Source organism: Silene latifolia, chromosome 1, assembly GCF_048544455.1.
Source record: "Silene latifolia isolate original U9 population chromosome 1, ASM4854445v1, whole genome shotgun sequence".
NCBI classification, from domain to species: Eukaryota; Viridiplantae; Streptophyta; class Magnoliopsida; order Caryophyllales; family Caryophyllaceae; genus Silene; species Silene latifolia.
In genome coordinates this window covers 9,162,326-9,181,041 of record NC_133526.1, presented here as the reverse complement: position 1 = coordinate 9,181,041, position 18,716 = coordinate 9,162,326, and the positions used below count along the sequence as shown (strand labels likewise).

Here is an 18,716-nt window from a genome sequence, read left to right as displayed (position 1 = left end):
AATCATATTGTCATCGGCTTTTTTAAGTTAATAAAGATTAAGTTGAATTTTTTTTTAAAAGGTACCTAACTGACCCCTCCTAAGATGATCAAAAATTCGAAATTATAAGATGATGATGATCAACAAATTATTATGGCTGATATATTGGAGGGCTGACCATTAATGTTGACCACCAGAGATATGTAGCTTGATGAACAACCGCCAGCCGTACAATCTGCTCGATGATGGGCGACATGACTAAGAGCAGTAGCCAGTAGTGCATGGCTGACATGATTGAGATGGAGTGTAGGGCGGTGGAGGGTGGGTATTGGGCGGCGGTGCTGGTGGTGCATGGTAACTGGTAACACAGCGATAGCGGCGGTGGTGGGCAGGTGGGTAGATGGATGAAGAGACGGTGAGGGATTTTTGAAAAAGAGGGAAACTTGTCAGATTGGTGTGAACATGCCTGTTCTCATGGGAAAGAATGCCCTCATCAGATAAAGTCTGAGACAGTACATCCGATGTATGTTCCTTTTTTCCTGATTTTAACGTTAAAACAGCTAACATGGCTTGGAAAAAAAAAACCCAGGAAAAAAAAAATCGAGAAAAAAAATATATAGTGATTTCTCTCATTTACACAACCGAAGAAAAACCTAGTACTCGAAATAATTACTGCTAATGCCTAACAACCTGCTTACTATCAGTATCAGCTACACCTGTTGCTCTTACTAAACCTGCCATGGTGTGACGATCCGCACACTTGAGCCCTTAGATTTATTTTATGCTTATGTAATTTCATTTTCCTTGTACATTTGTAGTAAGTATTTTCTTAGTAGTTTTAGAATAGGTTTCCATAAATAGGTATATCGCTATTCTGAACTAAACTTGTAAATTCAATGTATCCTGCTACCAGGACCAAATAATCAAATTTCCCTCTTTGAGAGGTGCTAGTCAATGAAAAACCGCTTCTCATCCAAAAGCTTGTTGTTGCTTGTTGCTTGCTTTCAATAATCGTATTGCTTACTTTTATTGCTTTCGTGTGTCGGACTTGATAATCGTGACTAGGATTCCCGACACACACCCCCGAGACCCGAGTATCGTGCTAGTGGGCGATCCCTCACTAGTACGAAGAGCCTTGTCGCTTGCATCTTGCCTAGAGAAGGGGCAAAGGTGCGCGCCACGGTCCGGCAAAAGTAGCGGACCGTGACATTTGGTATCGAGCCGGTCTTCGGACGGGCGTCTGCGAGCCGCATTTGTTTATCGAGATCGAGAAAATGGGCGAAACAATCGAGGACCGAGTGGATGCCTTAGAGGACGCAATCGACGTCAAGCTTCCCAAACTCGAGGACATCGTTATGCGGATGGTTGCGAGCCTCGAGGAGTTGCAAAAGACGGTTTGTGACCTTGAGACGAAAGTGGACGGGATGGATACCCGCATCCAAGCGATCAGTGGTGCGATCCCCGACGATCGGGAGGAAGAGATCAATCATCTGCATCGAAAGGTTGAGATGTTAGAGAACACGTGTGCCACGCTCGTGAAAGCGGTGGCCAATGACGGAAATCGTGGGGAGCCATAAGGTGAAGGCCCCTCCACCTCGTGCCTACGATGGGCGAGGGATTGAAAGCGGTGGATAACTTTATCTTCGATATGGAGCAATACTTCCGAGTAAGTGGGCTCGACGAAGACGCGGAAGTTGTCACGGCAAGCATGTATCTAGTCGACGATGCCAAGATGTGGTGGAGGGCTAGGTACAAGGAAATCGATGCGGGCACGATTACGGTGACATCGTGGGCCGACTTCAAGAGGATCTTGAAGGATCACTTCTACCCCGAGAACACGGAGTTTGTTGCTCGGAAGAAGTTGAAGGAAATCAAGCACACCAAATCAATCCGGGAATATGTGAGGGAATTCTCAGCGTGCATGCTCGAGATTAGCGAAATGTCCGAGACGGATAGGACATTCGAGTTCATTGACGGGTTGAAGAGGTGGGCACAACAAGAGGTCATGAGGCGAATCCCAAAACTCGTCTTGGCCATTTCGGTGCGGAGCGCCTACTCGACTTTCACGGAGAGCGAGAGGCACCAAGAGTGTGGCACCAACAGGGAATATGGGTGCATCACAAAGTGGGCACAATGGACAAAGGCCACAAAGCGCCATTTCGGTTGGGAACAGTCGGTTCGCTCACAAGGAAGTCAAGCCCGATCGGCGAGCACTACAAACTCGCCCTCAAGCTCGTCTTCTAAGGTGGGAAACTCTCTCGCTTCCACAACGAAGAGACCGTTCGCGTGTTTTGTGTGCAAGGGTCCTCACAAGATGGCCGATTGTCCGAACCAAGCGGAGTTCAATGCCATGTTCAAGAAGATGCCGAAAGGGGCTCAAGAACATCTTGATGGGGCGTTGGCCAACTATCACCAAGAGTGTAACGAAGACTCGAGTGATGGTGAAGACCAACCACGGATGGGCTCACTTCAACGGATCAGCGCGATGGGGAAATACGAAGATTCCTCCGCCAAGAAATCCAACGGGCTCATGTACGTGGACTTGATGGTGAATGGGAAGCAAGCACGAGCCTTGATCGACTCGGGCGCCTCCCACAACTTTGTTACGAAAGAGGAAGCGGATCGGTTGGGGCTAGTTCGGGATGCTAACAGTTTGCTGAAGCGGTCAATGGGAAAATGAGGCGCGTCCAAGGAGTGGCTAAGAAGGTCGCGGTCCAAGTGGGTGAGTGGGCGGGGGAGCTCGACTTCACCACCGTTCATTGGATGACTTCAAGTTAGTACTCGGGATGCGGTTCTTTGAGAAAGCATTGGTGGTATTGAAACCGAGTGACGGATCGATGCTACTAATGGGGTCTATCGTAGTGAATACGGTAGATGGCGAAGACAAGGGGCGAGATCGAATTTTTCGGCTATGAGGGTGATACCGATGCCGAAACAAGGGACGCGACCTTGGAGAATGCCTAAAGGTTCGGTGGAGCCGAGGGCGAACAAGACCCAGGCTAACTACGATGCTAAGTGGCATGGGGGACGAAAGAAGAGTCTACCCCCTCACCGAGGAGTAGACAATGAGGGCCGAGATGCCCAAAGAAGTAGGCCTCGTACCATCAGGGGGCCGCGTCGATGTCTTTGAATCGCGTCTGGTCTCAGGGTCGATCGACCCAAGAGATAAGGCCTCGTACCATCAGGGGCCGCGTCGATGTGTTGAATCGCGTCCTGGTTTCATGGTCGATCGACCCAAGAGAGAAGGCCTCGTACCATGGGGGCCGCCGAAATGCCGATTCGGCGTCCGGAGATCTCACATTCCCTTGAACAGTCTTTGAAGTGACGAGAGACAAGACGAAGGTCCGTTGGGGCGATTGAGAAAGCCCGAGAGAGCACTTTTTGGCGGCAAAGTGGGCGTTCGAGAGACAAGGAGCACGTGGTGAACTTGGAGAACATGACGTTCGGCGGCTTCTATGTCAAGGAACTCCGAACCCCTATCCTTGAGGGGACGAAGAGGCGAGTCATTGTTTGGGACGAAGCGCACATTCAAGCCGAGTTGTACAAGCCAATCCCCAACCTTTGCATGGACGATCGAGCTCACCGAGGATGTCTCATCAAGCACCGTTCAAGATTTTTTGTGTTGCCGAGGCGGCAACAGATTAGGTGGGGGAGAGTGTGACGATCCGCACACTTGAGCCCTTAGATTTATTTTATGCTTATGTAATTTCATTTTCCTTGTACATTTGTAGTAAGTATTTTCTTAGTAGTTTTAGAATAGGTTTCCATAAATAGGTATATCGCTATTCGAACTAAAACTTGTAAATTCAATGTATCCCGCTACCAGGGACCAAATAATCAAATTTCCCTCTTTGAGAGGTGCTAGTCAATGAAAAACCGCTTCTCATCCAAAAGCTTGTTGTTGCTTGTTGCTTGCTTTCAATAATCGTATTGCTTACTTTTATTGCTTTCGTGTGTCGGACTTGATAATCGTGACTAGGATTCCCGACACACACCCCCGAGACCCGAGTATCGTGCTAGTGGGCGATCCCTCACTAGTACGAAGAGCCTTGTCGCTTGCATCTTGCCTAGAGAAGGGGCAAAGGTGCGCGCCACGGTCCGGCAAAAGTAGCGGACCGTGACACATGGCCACTCTGTTGTGGCCTCTTCTTCAAATATGATGCTCCATTTTGTATATCGATATTTACATGTGGAGCGCAAGTTAAGCAAAACGACGTGGCTACAGCCTGCATAAACACGGGCGAGAACGTGTGTTAGTTGTAAGACATTAAACAAGCTTAAAATACGGAGTACAAGATTATATTCATATATTACCTGCAAATCAAGTGTCTGTATGTTAAATGCATCCTTCATGAAATGTGATTTATAGGCTGAAATGTAGGCCCGGAATGCATCTTTAGCTGACTTGTTCAAGTAATAGTTACTCCCCACCAATTTCTCCTACACGGACGTAACAGTCTTAGTCCGGTAAGAACCTGAAGTTGACTAAACTGAACCGTAAAGCTCTAATGAATTGACAAGCCATTAAGCCAAAATACACTACTTGCTCTACTTGAAAACGACGTACTCTCTTCTTTCATAAATAAACTTCCTGTTTTCCACCTGGGAGTGTCTTTGTACAAACTTCTTACATGGAATTTTCATTTTCTAAAATGTACCTTTCGTTCTATACAATTCTTGACGTAATTTTCATTATGAGTCATCATATGGAAGCAATTCAATATCTTTACAAGACTAAGGGGCAAGGTTGGGTACATCCTAATCCCCCTTAACCACCATTTACATAAGCCCTTAAGCCTTCAGGCAACAGGGTGACGTTGCTGGATGGATTTTTTTTCCTGTTTTGTATTTATATGCGATCATTATGTTTTGTCACCCGCATCTTTCACTATGTGCGGTTCTATCCAAATCATCTTCCTTAATTTTTGTACAAAACAAACTAGAAATTTTATTCATGGACAAGTTAGATAAGCAGAATCAGATCATACCAGATGAGATTGCACTTTTGGAACCTTTTTTTGATCAAATTCATGCTCTTTAACAGGCACCTTGTGTTTCTGTCATACAATGAATACAAATTAGTGGGAAATAAGATGCTAAATTGCTAAGCATTGCAGATGCACAGTTATTTCATCTTATCAAGGTTTCAGTCATGACGAATGATGCAGCCACTGTAGTGCTCTAACTACTCTGTAAATCGATATTGCTGCATAAATCATACCTTTAAGTGACAAAGAAACAGCAACTCCTCAGGGGTCAAGAAGAGTAGAGCATTCCCTTTGGCACCTTCTCCACGAGCAGTTCGTCCGACCCTATGTATGTATGCCTAAAAGAAAAGATGTTAAAATATGACCTAGTTCCCAGCTACAAAACCTATCACCATAAAAAATGATGCTTACCTCTGGGTCATGTGGAGGATCAAATTGTATCACCCAATCCTACAAGAATAAAAGCAAAAGTTACAGAACTTTGCCAATTAGTCTCCTACGAGACTCGCATTTATAGAAACAGTGAAGCATACACTGTAGAAAAGAGTTACTCCCTCCGTCCCGGTCAATTGTTGTCCTTTAGTTTTGACACAAAGACCAAGAAAAGAGAAATGGGCCAATTACTAAATGACAAGTGGAACAAATTGAGTGTGAATGATCAAATTGCTCGTCAAGTTCATTCTTAAAATAGAAAGGACAACAACTCACTGAGACACTCCAATATGGAAAAGGACAACAAATGACCGGGACAGAGGGAGTATTAGACAATGTATTATAAAAAGTAAAGGATAAATGAAAAGCAGTTTCACAAAAAATATTGTGGGAGACCGTTTCACTAAAGACATTGTGATTTAATAGGAGAGACTGATCAAGGATTAACTAACCACGTCCGGTATATCAAGTCCCCGCTCAGCAACATCAGTACACAAAAGAATGCCTTTTTCCGCTTTACGGAAGTCAGACATTGTGCTTTCCCTTTTGCTAGACTTGTGCTTGCTATATATATCGAAGCAATCTATCTTAATGAATCTCAGGAGTTCAGAATGAAATTTTACTGAGTTGCAGGAAGAGAAGAAGACCATTATCTTTTTTGATGAATTCTTTTTGAGGAAAGCATAGAGAAAGACAAATCTTTGCGAACTAGGAACAACACAATAGCCTTGTACCAATCCTTCATTAGTAGCCTGCAAGCACCCAACATTGTTAATGTATACACAAGTCAATATCAAATAGAGATGACGTTGATAGCATAAAAGTAAAAAAAAAAATCAGTTCACCTTTGTCCTTCCTTCATCAACATCAATGTAGATGGGTGTAGACCGGAAAGATACACGAGCCAGATCTTCAACCTGCATGGTCAATTATATGATACAACGCGTTCAGAAGTGCCCTCTTAGAGTGACACGGCGAAAACTAAGGGGAAAAAAACAACTATTTTTCATGCAGCAAAAGAGTAAAGAGCACATTCAACTTACTCCAGTAACTTAAGAAGCATCAAAATTGGAAAAAATTTAAAATTAAAGCTTGTGTATGTATATTTTGAAAGGAGAAAGAACTAAAATCTCATATAAACAGTACAAAGCACAAACATCAAATGAGAACGATTCATCGTCACCGTCTCATGTTAAATGAGCACAGCCTTAACATATATATCATACAGAGTACATAGTAGCACAATGATAGTACAGAGCAAGGTGTGAGGGTTTAGTAAAAACTTTCAACAAATCATCAACAAACCAAATTCCAAAGGTTTAAATAGAAAGTACCTTCTTGGTCTGGGTAGCTGAGAACAAAGCTGTTTGTCTCTTCTGCAAATTGGACACAAGCGAGATCAACAGAAAAAATCTTGTGTTATTTTGGTAATAAATATTTATATCAAGAGTAATTATACTCTTATTTGACAAAAACAACCGTCAGCCATGAGATTAACTCAAGACAGCCAAGCTCATAAAAGATAACAAAAATCCATCATTCCCATTAACAAACATTTAGTGTAAACTTGTTGCCGTCTATCGACATGCTGATCAATGTCTAATTTTCAAGTCACAGAATTGTTACAGACTTACAGTACACTAGTACAGTACGCATGTTGAATAGCAGAACACAATAAAGGACAGCAATGAGGTCATCACAAACCTTAGGAAGAATCTTCATTATCTTATTCATTTCTTCTTCGAAATTCGACTCAAGAATCCTGTCAGCTTCATCTAAGACCAAAAACTGAAATGCATTGAAAGGTAATACTGTCAGATATGCAGTACCTATCTATGAAGATGGCAATCACAAGTGCTACTCTGAAGTGTCAACTGACTTGATGATATGTCATGACAAAGGTCATTCAAAGAGTTAATAAATAGTTGCTCTCCAGATCTAAAAATCTACAACAATAATAAGCTCCTGCTAATAAAAACTATATATATACAACATATGCTACCCATTTCCTTGACAGAGTTGACACCCTACTTTTATTCCATTTTTTCCCTTTAATTATCATATTTGGAGACCTGTAATCTGCAGTCCGAACCTTGATAATTGCTCAAGGATTGCACCTGAGCATACTGCATATTCAAGTCTTCTGTCAAAAATTTCTTGCTCGATCGCCTTTATGAGATGATGGATTGCAAATTTGTTTGATTAGTAAAGATATGTTCCAAATTTAATTTGCCGAGTGAGTTTTGTCATCAAACTCTGGAGTTTAAAGAACACAAGCTGTCCTTTTTCAAATGTACATCACTAAGTACTTGAACAAAAATGCCTTTGTACCTATGTTGCTCGGACTCTTCAAGATTACCTCGCATGCCTGTGTCCGACACTCGACACTCGGACATGGATAGGACTCTTGGACACTTCATTTAGACCAAAAACACAAATTTGTTCCATAAAATAGACCAAAAACACGATTTTGTTCCATAGTTTTGTACATCACCTTTAAGTTCTTGAACAAAAATCCCTTTGTATGTTGAAGATGGTCAAGAAGTCGTCCTGGAGTTGCTACAATGACATTCACTCCATTCCTAAGGTTTTCTTCTTCTTTGCTTCTACCAGAGCTACTAGTCAACAAGGCAAGATTTTGAGAGTGATCCTTCATAAGGGCTTTAGCAACTTCATGTGTCTGCAGCACTAGGAAATGTTCAAGTTGAAACTAACTGCTAATAAGATAGTGTACTAAAAAATTAAAATGCATCAATTTGAAAGTTCGACATCAAATGTAAGCATGGAAGAGAAGAACCCAATTGTTCTGTCACCTGTACTGCTAGCTCCCTTGTCGGACAGATGACAATAACACCAACTCCATCTTGGGGAGTGAAGCGGGAATTATGCAACAACTCAACAGCTGGAACAAGAAAAGCAAGGGTCTTCCCAGAACCTGTCCTTGCAGCACCAATGACATCTTTGCCCTCAAAGAGTGGAGGCATAGTTCTAGCTTGAATCTGACAAAATCACGCAAAATAAAGACATTAATATAGCATCTTTCAGTTCAGATTTATAGCTTTGGATCTTTCTCCGCAACAAGTAGTTTGAGGCTGCTATAGCTCCACACTTTCCAAGGAAAAAACTTATCAGATTTAACTTAACTACTCCAAACTCCAAAACTATCCCCTCTTGTATAAACTAAAGGCATTTTCTAAATTATAGTGGCAATTACGAATTCTAACACTGACTGACTGACATATTCTCTCTGAGTCTAATCTTTAATCGTGAACTGATTAAACGTACTTTGTATTTGCTTTTTGGTTAAAAGTACATCATATTATGGCAAAATATGCGTGTATGCTTGTAGTATATGCGTAGCACTTGTTGATATTGGCGCGTACCAAAAATTAGCCAACCTTGGTTTAATCTAAATTCCCAACAAACCTATCTATCTCGTGATAACTTTGCCTCATCATCTCATCATCTCACCAACAACACCAATCATCGTGCGTAATTCTGCAGCACCATCGCTTCTCTCTGCCACACTTGCACATTTTGGTAACTTTAGTACCCATATTTTAAAATAAGGGTTAAACCCTCTAACTTAAGCTGCAATTCCAAGCGCCTTAGTCGAAAAAGGAACAGTCAATTGCAAACAAAGGAATTCAATTAATTAACCACGAATTTCACCTAGTCTAATTAATTAGCATCCATACACACTACGCTAAGCCCGAAACAAAACAAAGCATAGTAAACCCGGTGTACAACGTCACCGGTAAGTGGATTATACATCTGATATACTACATCAGATGATATAGTTTTTGAGCATTAAGAAAAAGTTTTTGAGTTTTAATTTAAAAATTTTGAGTTTTATTATAAAGTTTTTGAGTTTATTTACTTAAACATTAATCTCAAAAAATTACATTATAACTCAAAAAAATTATATATAAGCTCAGAAAAATTTGATTTTTGACGTCATAAAACTAAAATAGTACATATCTGATGTACAATCCTTTTTCTCCAACGTCACTGTACCCCTAAACGAGAATGAGAATGATCCTTTTTCTTTTCTATTCTTTGTAATCGATATTTTAATCAAAGACCAACAAATGATTGGGACGGAAGGACTAATAAGAGGTCTCGTCATCAATTCTAATACTCCCTCCGTCCCAGTCAATTGTTGTGGTTTGTTTTTGGCACAAAGACCAAATTAGGCATGAACCATCAAATTGCTCATCAAATGCAATCTGAAAATAGAAAGGGCAACAATTAACTTGACACCCGAAAATGGAATAGGACAACAAATGACCGGACAAAGGGAAATGGAGTATTCCTCCAAAGGCAAAAATAATACAAAAAAAAAAGATTAAATAAATTAAGTGACAGCAGAAGCGTGTACCTGGGTCATCGTAGTGAAACCCATGGAGGAGATAGCGTTCATGGTGGGACCCGATAAGTTAGTCAGTGACGTGAAGGACACGTCACTCATAATTCCCGATGACGACGATGAGGGGGACCCACCATTGTTGATATTGTTTGTGTCATCTTCTTCGTTAAGCTCCATCTTAGTATTGAATTCTTCGTCGGATTTGGATGAGCTAGAATCCGTATTGAGCGGGTAGGATTCGACCCGTTTACCCGTTTCGGTTTGATGTAATTTGTTGGTAATATGATCGTGAGTTTGATTATCTCGCTGCCGTTTCTTCCCCCTTTTCTTGTTGGTCATGGTGCGGCGCCGAGGTACCGAGAAATTTGAGGAATTAGGTCTGCGCGCCGCCCAAACTCAGAGCCGAGGTACCGAGAAATTTGAGGACTAGAGGCGTAGAGCTGGGCCCGCTGGTAAGTCTGACCGGATTCGAGAAACCCAACTCGACGTAACCCGAAAATGTTGCAAATTGAATCCAACCCGACTAGACCCGACACCATGGTGACCTACTGACCTGTAAGGGCTGTAACATAAATTCCCGATTAAGGTAGACTTGAAACCAAACCTGACCAGACCCGACATAATAATGACTTAGATATGAAATCATGCAATTAAGGTTGACCCGAAATTACAGTTGATTATGTGTCGGATGAACCGTTTGCCTCACTATTTAAGCGGGTTTGGTCATAAAATATATTTCCCCAATACAATTTAATGTTCCCTTGGGCCTGAGACAAGTTTTAATGTGGAATACTTTTATCAGTGTCTCTCCTATAAGACTGTCCTATAATTTATGACTGGTCCAAAAGGAGAGAAGCCCAAAAATAACACTTAGTTTAATTTTGTTTTAACATATGTACATTTTACTAGTTTTAAACCCGTGAAATTCACGGGTCTGTTTTTAAAAGTCTAGATCAAAATAGTTAATCATAATATAATTAAGATATAATTCTTAATTTATTTCGAATTATTAACCATATATACGGATTAGTGATCATTCTTACGTCTTAACCATTAAGAGGGTCTTACACTCATAAATGATGACAAACTATACGTTCAACTCTTACACATATAATAGGTAGTTAGGTACTACCTCCTCTCATTCATCATATTCTTTACATTTGTTTTTGGTGGAATTTTTTAGGACCTTACATGCATGTGCCTTTTAAAGAGTACTTTTGTTGTTTTAAACATTAATTTAGGCCCCAAAAAAAAGCGTAAAGAAATTTGTTAGATATATCAAAAAAAAAAAAAAAATGTAGAGAACCTGGTGAATAGGAGGGACAAAAGTTAACCTAAAACACTTGACTTTTAACCCGATCTCGAGCATAAAAACTTGCAAGCGAAATCTTTCACTAAATTATTGAAAAACCATACTTTCGTACCCTTTTATGCGTTTTATATCCTTTAAATTATTTTCGATCATGACTTACCTGACTTGCAAGACCATCTATTAGAAGACTTTACTCACTACAAAAGTGGATTTAAAATTTAAAATTCATTTTTTTTTACTAAAGATGTGTGTACGTCAAAAATATATAACGGAATATACTAATATTATAGTTTCAATTTCACTTTTATTGTTTTATTTTTTATTTTGGAAAGAATTTAAGAAATAAAGGTAAATTACTATTGTACCATTAATTAAAGAAAATGGGAGTAATATCATCATGATGGAAGGAGTATTAACAAATCTAATAGATAACAATAAAAAAAGAAAATAAATTAAGAAAGACGAACAGTGCAATAAAAACTAAAAGACACTACACACATTGATGTAATCCAAAAACAAAACCAAGAAAAAAAAACTAACGTAACAAACTTAGCCATAATTTTCATGATTTTAGCATTTCAGCATGTAACACTAAATGTTGGAAAAAAATCTCAATAATTCATAATCAAATCAAATTTCAAAAATTGGAATTTTCTTGGGAAAAAAACGATCTTATCTTATTCATTCGGTTGCAATTGTTAATATACAATATGAAAATGGAATATTCTATATCTTTCTTCCGTTTTTTCCTCAAATAGATTATTCTGTTTCTTATTTTTCTTTTTATTTTCAATTACTTTACTTATTCTGATATAATGCCACATAAGACTCTAATTAAAATCTGAGATGCCATGTCAGCAGTTTGGTAGCTGTATTAGAGAAATATATGATGATAAAATGATGTTGTTGTATTACTTTTGGAGAGAGTACATTTTATGATAAAAACAAACATATTTTAATATACAAGTTATTAATATAAAATTTGAGATTATCAAAATAAAATATTTTTTTATAAGTCTATTAACTAATTTTTTAGAGCTTTTAGTTATTTGATTAAAAAAGGGAGTTATAAGTTAATTGTTTGGGCTTTTGGATTATGGGCATATCTTATGCTATATATAAGACCGCCCTATAGAACAATTTGTGTACTTTTATAGTGTTTCATGGGAGTATCTTGAAAATAATTATTGAGTGTTTATAAAAAAAGGTTTCATAATGTGGGTTAGTTGCAATGACATCCTTATAAATAGGGTCGTGCCGATACAAGACCAGAAAGAACCAGACCGGGATTGGAGTTGTCTTTATATACCCACTTTTTCATATTCTGGTCCAAAAATCCGGCTAGTTGAAACGAATTAAGTAAGCCTACAATTTTTTTTTAATAATATTTTAAGGAAAAAAATCAAATAACATAATTCCGGTCTAAATCGGAAAAAATCATCATAGACCGGACTGGAAACAAGAATCTTGAAAAATGCTGAACTGGAGACCGGACGAAATTTTTAGTTCCGGTTTTGTCCGGATAGATTCTGGTCAAGACCAATTCATTTTTCCGGTCCAAACCGATTTATTTATCCAATCCATACTGAATTTTGCACAACCCTAATTGTAAATACGAAAAATACGAAAAATAGAGAGGCCATTTATGTCAACTTTTACCAAGGAAGGAGGAAATTGGATTGAATTGTACGCCAATGGAAATTTGGACATTATATTAGATTAAAGGGAGTATAAGTGATCGGATGATTCGTATCACAATTCCCAATCACTTGATGGATGAACAAAAAACAGAAAAAACTAGGAAAACACAAACTTTTGTTTCATCCAGCTATGTGGACTGTGGAGTTGTGTTTGACCCCTTTTTAAGTTGGATATGACCGTCTTAAGAGAGGCTAATTACAGTATAACATTCACTTTTCGTTGATTAACGCTATAATCTTAACTTATACGGAGTAGATAGATACTTGTATTATTTCATGAACTTATTCTTTAGTTAATTAGGTTCTAATAGACATTTTTGTATGTAGGAAATTAACAATTTACATTTAAAGATGTTGATTTTTAAAAAAAAATCGCGTAATAAAGAGGCTAAAATTAGATGTTGATTTTTGTATGTAGGAAGTTAACAATTCACATTTCTATTTTAGGAATGTCTTTGATGAAACATTTGATCTTTCACACTTAATTTGATCCACTTATCATCTAATAATTGATTTCCTTTCCTTTCCTTGGTCTTTATGGCAATATTAAAGATAAATAAATGATCGGAACAATTGAAGGGAAGGAGTAAAATTTGAAGTCGAGGATTCACTTATGAACCTCTCTGGATGGCATGCATATGCATGTTAATACTTTCCATATACAGTCCAATAATGATAGTGTCCCATACAATTTGTTGATAGATGTGAACAGCTCACTAAAAATAAAACTACATTATCAAGTGAAAATAATTTGTTGATAGATGTGAACAGGTCACTAAAAATAAAACTACGTACATTATCAAGTGAAAATAACCAAAGTCCAAAATAATTGCAAAATCTCAAGGTAGCTAAGGACAAGCAATGCTAAACCACTCAATTCTCCGAACCTTACCGAAACTCGTCGTTGCATCTCACTGTCTCCTCAATAAATGTTTGAATTAGAATCAGTGGCGGATTTAGGTCGGGCTAGCAGAAGCGTTCGTCTCCGCTGGCGATTGAAAATTTCAAAATTTTTAGTTAAAAATTTCAAATTTCCCGTAAGCCATTACCCGCTCGCTTCTCTGAGATTTTTCACTTCCATTGGGGTTAATTTCTAGCTCCGCCACTGATTAGAATGGAGGTTGTGATACAGCTTTACGATATAGTGAGCCCATGAAGATAGATAGCCTCATAAATTGTAGCCAATCATCTCCCACCAACTTGTTACCTGTTGATAAGGTTATTTACTCTATTTTTTTAAATATGCACGTGCTTGAAATGAAATTTAGCACTATAAATTGGTGTAGCATCATCAAGGGGAAATCAGGCGAACTATAGGAGTATTAAGAAACTGTACTTTATTCAGTAATACAGCAATAAGTTACACTATACCGTTCATGACAAGTACTCGATCAATCATTGCTACTATGTCGAGCTTCGGGTATCAGGTGATTTTTGCTTCTTTGATCTGCGTCCTATTATTGTCCCATACAAATACAGAGTAATATTTTTTGATATACCTAGGAATTAGAGTATTACTGTATAAGTGTTCCGTTGCAACAAAAAAATACAAGTATGATTTAAGTGCTATAAATCTATAATAATCTGCTAATGTATGTACATTTCAGGAGTTAATGTATACTTATTGATTAAAATACTCAAATGATTTAGTAATGAAATTGTGCTATTATTATACTAATGAAATACTCAAATGATCTAGGTCCTGTTCTTTTGGATAGAAATTAATCTGATCTAATTTGAATTGAACTGAATTTATATGATATGAACTGAACTGAATTTATAGGATCTGAACTGAACTTATGGATCTGAATTGAACTGAACTGAACTTATAGGATCTGAAGTTAACTTAAATGACTTTAAGTCCAAAAATTGTGCTATTATACTAAAGAAATTGTGCTATTATTATACTAATGAAATACTCAAATGATTTAGGTCCGGTTCTTTTGGACTGAAACCGATCTGATCTGAACTGAACTGAACTGAATTTATAAGATCTGAACTGAACTAAACAAAACTTATAGAATCTGAACTGAACTTATAGGGTCTAAACTGAACTGAACTTATATGATCTGAATTAACTTAAATATAGTGACTTTAAGTTCAAAAGAACAAGACCTTAGTATAACTGATAACCTTTGCTGTTGTGAGTTGTGACTTAGATCTCGAATGATTTAGTCTATTAACTGGCCCGGGTAGAGTCGAGGGGAGGGACTGGGCGAGATTTGCTCGACCCGGGCCCAACCCTTGTTTTTTATGGGTCGGGTCTGGCCGGGTAACAAATGACCCTAGGAATGGGTCGGGTCCAGGCGGGCTGTGCCGACTCGAATGTTTGACCATCCGTCCACGGTTCACGGTCCACCCCTACTAGACGCAATTTCGTCGGGGGTCATTTGAAAACAACCTATTTATGTTCCAAGCAAAAGAGTCAAATTGCATATATCCGACTCCTTACTTTGCAATTTGCGGGAGCCTTTGATCGAGCTGCTTGGATAATGTTGTTGTTCGATATTTTTTTTTTTTTTAGTAAAAATTCTTAAACCTTGACTATAATTCAAAATATCATTCTCTGTGTGCCGGTCATTTGCTTACGTTTGCTTAAAATGAACCATGCAGGGTACAATTGATGAAGCTCCTGTCATCAAAGGAAGCAACAAAGTGGTCATGAACTATGTTCCTGTTTACGTGATGCTCCCGGTATGTACAACGTCTTCATCATTGATTCTATCATACACGTACTGTATGCTATATCCTCTATAATCCTGCTAAAATCATATTTTTGTTTGATTACAACAGTTGGGAATAGTTTCACCTAAGAACTCATTCAAAGATGAGGATGGCACAAGGGCTAACCTTGAGAAACTGAAAGAAGCCGGTGTTGACGGAGTAATGGTTGATGTATGGTGGGGAATCATAGAAGGCAAAGGTCCTAAAGAGTATGATTGGAATGCTTATAGACAATTGTTCAAAGTTGTTCAGGAATGTGGCCTTAAAGTTCAGGCCATTATGTCATTCCACCAATGTGGAGGAAATGTTGGGGATGTTGTCACTATCCCACTTCCTCAATGGATTCTTGATATCGGAAAATCCAACCCTGATATCTTCTACACCAATCGGAGGGGTACCCGCAATCCTGAGTACCTTTCACTTGGTGTCGATTATGAGCCTCTTTTTCAAGGCCGAACTGCCATTGAGGTTAGCTATTACTCAAACCTAGTGCCTATTGTACCTAGAGCAGGCCATCAGCCCGGCCCGGCCCGCCTTGGCCTGTTATCTTATGCAACTTGGCTTGACTCGGGCTTGGCCCGGGTCCTAAAATTCCAACACGGCCCACCCTTGATCCGCCATTTAGCAAAAAAAATTGGTAAGGCCCGCCAGGCATTGGCCTTCCTCGGGTCCTGGCCCGGGCCAAGCATATCCCAGCCCGTCCCGGCCAAGCCCGCCTCTCCCACTAGCCTGGCCCGGCTCTGACCAGGAGAGCCCGCCCTGCCCCGGTCCTAACCCGGCCTGAGTACAGGTCTAATTGTACCTGATCACATGTAATCACTTTTATTATTTTCTCTCGAGTTTTCGCTTTTATTAGGGATGTGCATGTGCTGGTTGCTCATCTCATCCCTTAACCATGAGGTGAATGTTGTTAGGAAACAGACAGTTACGTATATACTGAAAAAAAAACAGTTACGCGACTTGACTAAAAAGTAGGACTGATTGATTATAATTATACTTGACAGATGTACAGTGATTTCATGAAGAGCTTCAGAGATGCTATGTCAGATTTCCTGGAAAGTGGACTGATTGTCGACATTGAAGTCGGTTGTGGTCCTGCAGGAGAGCTAAGATACCCGTCTTATCCCGAGAGTCAAGGATGGGTTTTTCCTGGTATCGGAGAATTCCAGTGCTATGATAAGTATATGAAAGAAGATTTCAAGAAGGCAGCAGCACAAAAAGGGCATCCTGAATGGGATGTGCCTTATGATGCTGGTGAATACAATAATACACCTGAACAAACCGGGTTTTTTAGAAGGAATGGGACTTATACAACTGAAAGGGGACAGTTCTTTTTGACTTGGTATTCCACCAAGTTGTTGTACCATGGAGATAAGATCTTGGAAGAAGCTAACAAAGCTTTCCGCGGTTGTACCCTCAAGTTAGCTGCTAAAGTGAGTATTTATTACATATATGTCGACCACCACCGACACCATCCTAACCCTTGTGTTTGACACTTGTATGTTTGCATGAAATTGTGAAGGTGTCTGGGATTCACTGGTGGTTCAACTATCACTGTCATGCAGCCGAGCTAACAGCAGGGTACTACAACTTGTACCATAGAGACGGATATAGACCAATTGCAAGAATGCTTTCCAGACACCATGCCATTCTTAATTTCACTTGTCTTGAGATGAGGGACTCTGAACAACCGTCTTATGCATACAGCGGTCCACAAGCCCTTGTTCGCCAGGTACATCTATTGATCAAATAAAAATACTCGATAATAAAGTAAAGAAAGTAAGAAACTAGCCGATCATAAACGATTGTATGCAGGTCTTAAGTGATGGTTGGAAAGAAAGTATAGATGTGGCCGGTGAAAATGCACTTGGAAGGTATGACAGTACAGCCTACAACCAAATCCTACTAAATGCTCGTCCAAACGGTATTAACCCAAATGGTGCACCCAAACTCAAGATGTATGGCTTCACATATCTTCGACTCTCAGACGATCTGCTGGAAACTCAAAATTTCAAAATCTTCAAGAAGTTTGTCAAGAAAATGCATGCTAACCAAGTAAGCTCCCCAGTCTAAAGTGAAGTGTCGAACTAACATAGATTGATAATTTTTGAATCATCATTCTGAATCCTGTGTCGGTTTCAGGAGCCCAGTGAAAACCCAGAGACATATGGAAACTACTTAGGGCCATTGGAGCAGTCAATGCCAAAGCTACCAGTTGAAATTCTTCTGGAAGCATCAGCACCAACACAGCCCTTCCAGTGGGACCAAGCAACTGATATGAATGTTGATGGTCTTTTTGCTGGTTTATATGCCAAGTTATCGAACTTGGGTTCTTGCCTATTCAAGTTCAAATGAAACTTGACCCTTTGCAAATAAATATTCGGATTCATTATGCTTAAGCAAAATGTTTTAATGAGTTGCGGAGTGTAATTTAAAATAAATGAACCATCCCTGTCACTGGTTTTGGTTCACTTTCTTATGTATCTCGGAAATTAACGAGTATTATGATGCTTAATGTACATGGAGATGTACTATTGAAATTGGCAGACCAATAATATTGTCATATGTTCTACTGTAATTTAATCGGCGATCATTTTCTGCCAGCAAGAGTGCAAAATTAGCGATTCTAAGACGACTAGAAATTTGTTTAAGAAACAGTCACTGGACAGAACTGAAAATAATAAACGATTTCGCACACAACACACTAATTAATCCCTTGTCTTCATGTAAACACCTGGTTTAATCTGTCATGAAGCTCTTAAACAAAAAAAACTAAGGTGTTTAATTTATATAGCAGCTGCCAGATTCAGAGCTGTCTCTTCATTTGCTGATTTCTTTAGGCGTTCTATTGCTTTCTGAACCTGTAAAATTGTCGAAAAGGGTTGATGTCGCAAACAATTATACACGAAATGGAGCTCAGTTTAACTAAACACTGCAGGGATGTTGAGGTTTGTTAGTTTACCTCTGTGTTCCAGTTCGTTCGAGCTGTCAGAATGATCAAAGTCACAGTTTGTATTAATACACCAATGATCATTCCCCACCAAATACCCTGCAATTTCCAACATTCTTTAGGTGGTTCTTTACAAGGAAAAAAAAATGCAACAAAAAATGAGTGAGTATACTTACAGCAACACCCAGGCTGGTCTTGAAACCGAGTACACATCCAATTGGAAGACCGATAATGTAATAAGAAGCTAGATTATTTACTCTAT

General features: G+C 39.2%; 2 protein-coding genes and 1 long non-coding RNA gene across 5 annotated transcripts; 1 reads left to right on the top strand and 2 right to left on the bottom strand.

Moving 5' to 3' along the window:
* Positions 1-454: 454 nt before the first annotated feature.
* LOC141597027 (ATP-dependent RNA helicase HAS1-like) lies at positions 455-10,211 on the bottom strand. Of its 2 annotated transcripts, XM_074417346.1 has the most exons (13): positions 9,781-10,211; positions 8,213-8,398; positions 7,894-8,079; positions 7,104-7,187; positions 6,734-6,775; positions 6,245-6,316; positions 5,852-6,151; positions 5,379-5,417; positions 5,201-5,305; positions 4,968-5,036; positions 4,294-4,419; positions 4,108-4,205; positions 455-722 (listed from the first exon to the last, which is right to left on the bottom strand). In XM_074417346.1, exons 1-13 carry the CDS (start codon positions 10,105-10,107, stop codon positions 686-688), a joined length of 1,671 nt encoding a protein of 556 aa, XP_074273447.1. In that variant the 5' UTR covers positions 10,108-10,211; the 3' UTR covers positions 455-685. The 2 variants fall into 2 exon arrangements, with proteins under 2 accessions (XP_074273447.1, XP_074273437.1); XM_074417336.1 differs by lacking the exon at positions 455-722 and having other exon boundaries at positions 3,944-4,205.
* Positions 10,212-13,594: 3,383 nt separating this feature from the next.
* Positions 13,595-18,082, top strand: LOC141596961 (beta-amylase-like). Of its 2 annotated transcripts, none has more exons than XM_074417248.1 (7): positions 13,595-13,998; positions 15,394-15,474; positions 15,574-15,972; positions 16,509-16,937; positions 17,027-17,236; positions 17,320-17,559; positions 17,647-18,082. In XM_074417248.1, exons 1-7 carry the CDS (start codon positions 13,933-13,935, stop codon positions 17,857-17,859), a joined length of 1,638 nt encoding a protein of 545 aa, XP_074273349.1. In that variant the 5' UTR covers positions 13,595-13,932; the 3' UTR covers positions 17,860-18,082. The 2 variants fall into 2 exon arrangements, with proteins under 2 accessions (XP_074273349.1, XP_074273356.1); XM_074417255.1 differs by having other exon boundaries at positions 13,708-14,207.
* Positions 18,083-18,182: 100 nt separating this feature from the next.
* LOC141597013 (uncharacterized) lies at positions 18,183-18,706 on the bottom strand. Its single transcript, XR_012522665.1, has 3 exons — positions 18,631-18,706; positions 18,467-18,553; positions 18,183-18,365 (listed from the first exon to the last, which is right to left on the bottom strand). It is a non-coding gene; the product is annotated as an uncharacterized LOC141597013 (long non-coding RNA).
* Between the last annotated feature and the right edge of the window lie 10 nt (positions 18,707-18,716).

Bases quoted from the DNA above. Each gene is read 5' to 3' on its own strand.
- LOC141596961 (XM_074417248.1), top strand. From the start codon at position 13,933: ATGAAGATAGATAGCCTCATAAATTGTAGCCAATCATCTCCCACCAAC. The intron at 15,475-15,573 runs GTATGTACAACG...TGATTACAACAG, and splicing joins CTGTTTACGTGATGCTCCCG to TTGGGAATAGTTTCACCTAA. The intron at 17,560-17,646 runs GTAAGCTCCCCA...TGTCGGTTTCAG, and splicing joins AGAAAATGCATGCTAACCAA to GAGCCCAGTGAAAACCCAGA.
- LOC141597027 (XM_074417336.1), bottom strand. From the start codon at position 10,107: ATGACCAACAAGAAAAGGGGGAAGAAACGGCAGCGAGATAATCAAACT. The intron at 5,306-5,378 runs GTAAGCATCATT...CTTTTCTTTTAG, and splicing joins ATCCTCCACATGACCCAGAG to GCATACATACATAGGGTCGG. The intron at 4,420-4,967 runs GTATGATCTGAT...ACGTCCGTGTAG, and splicing joins CAAAAGTGCAATCTCATCTG to GAGAAATTGGTGGGGAGTAA.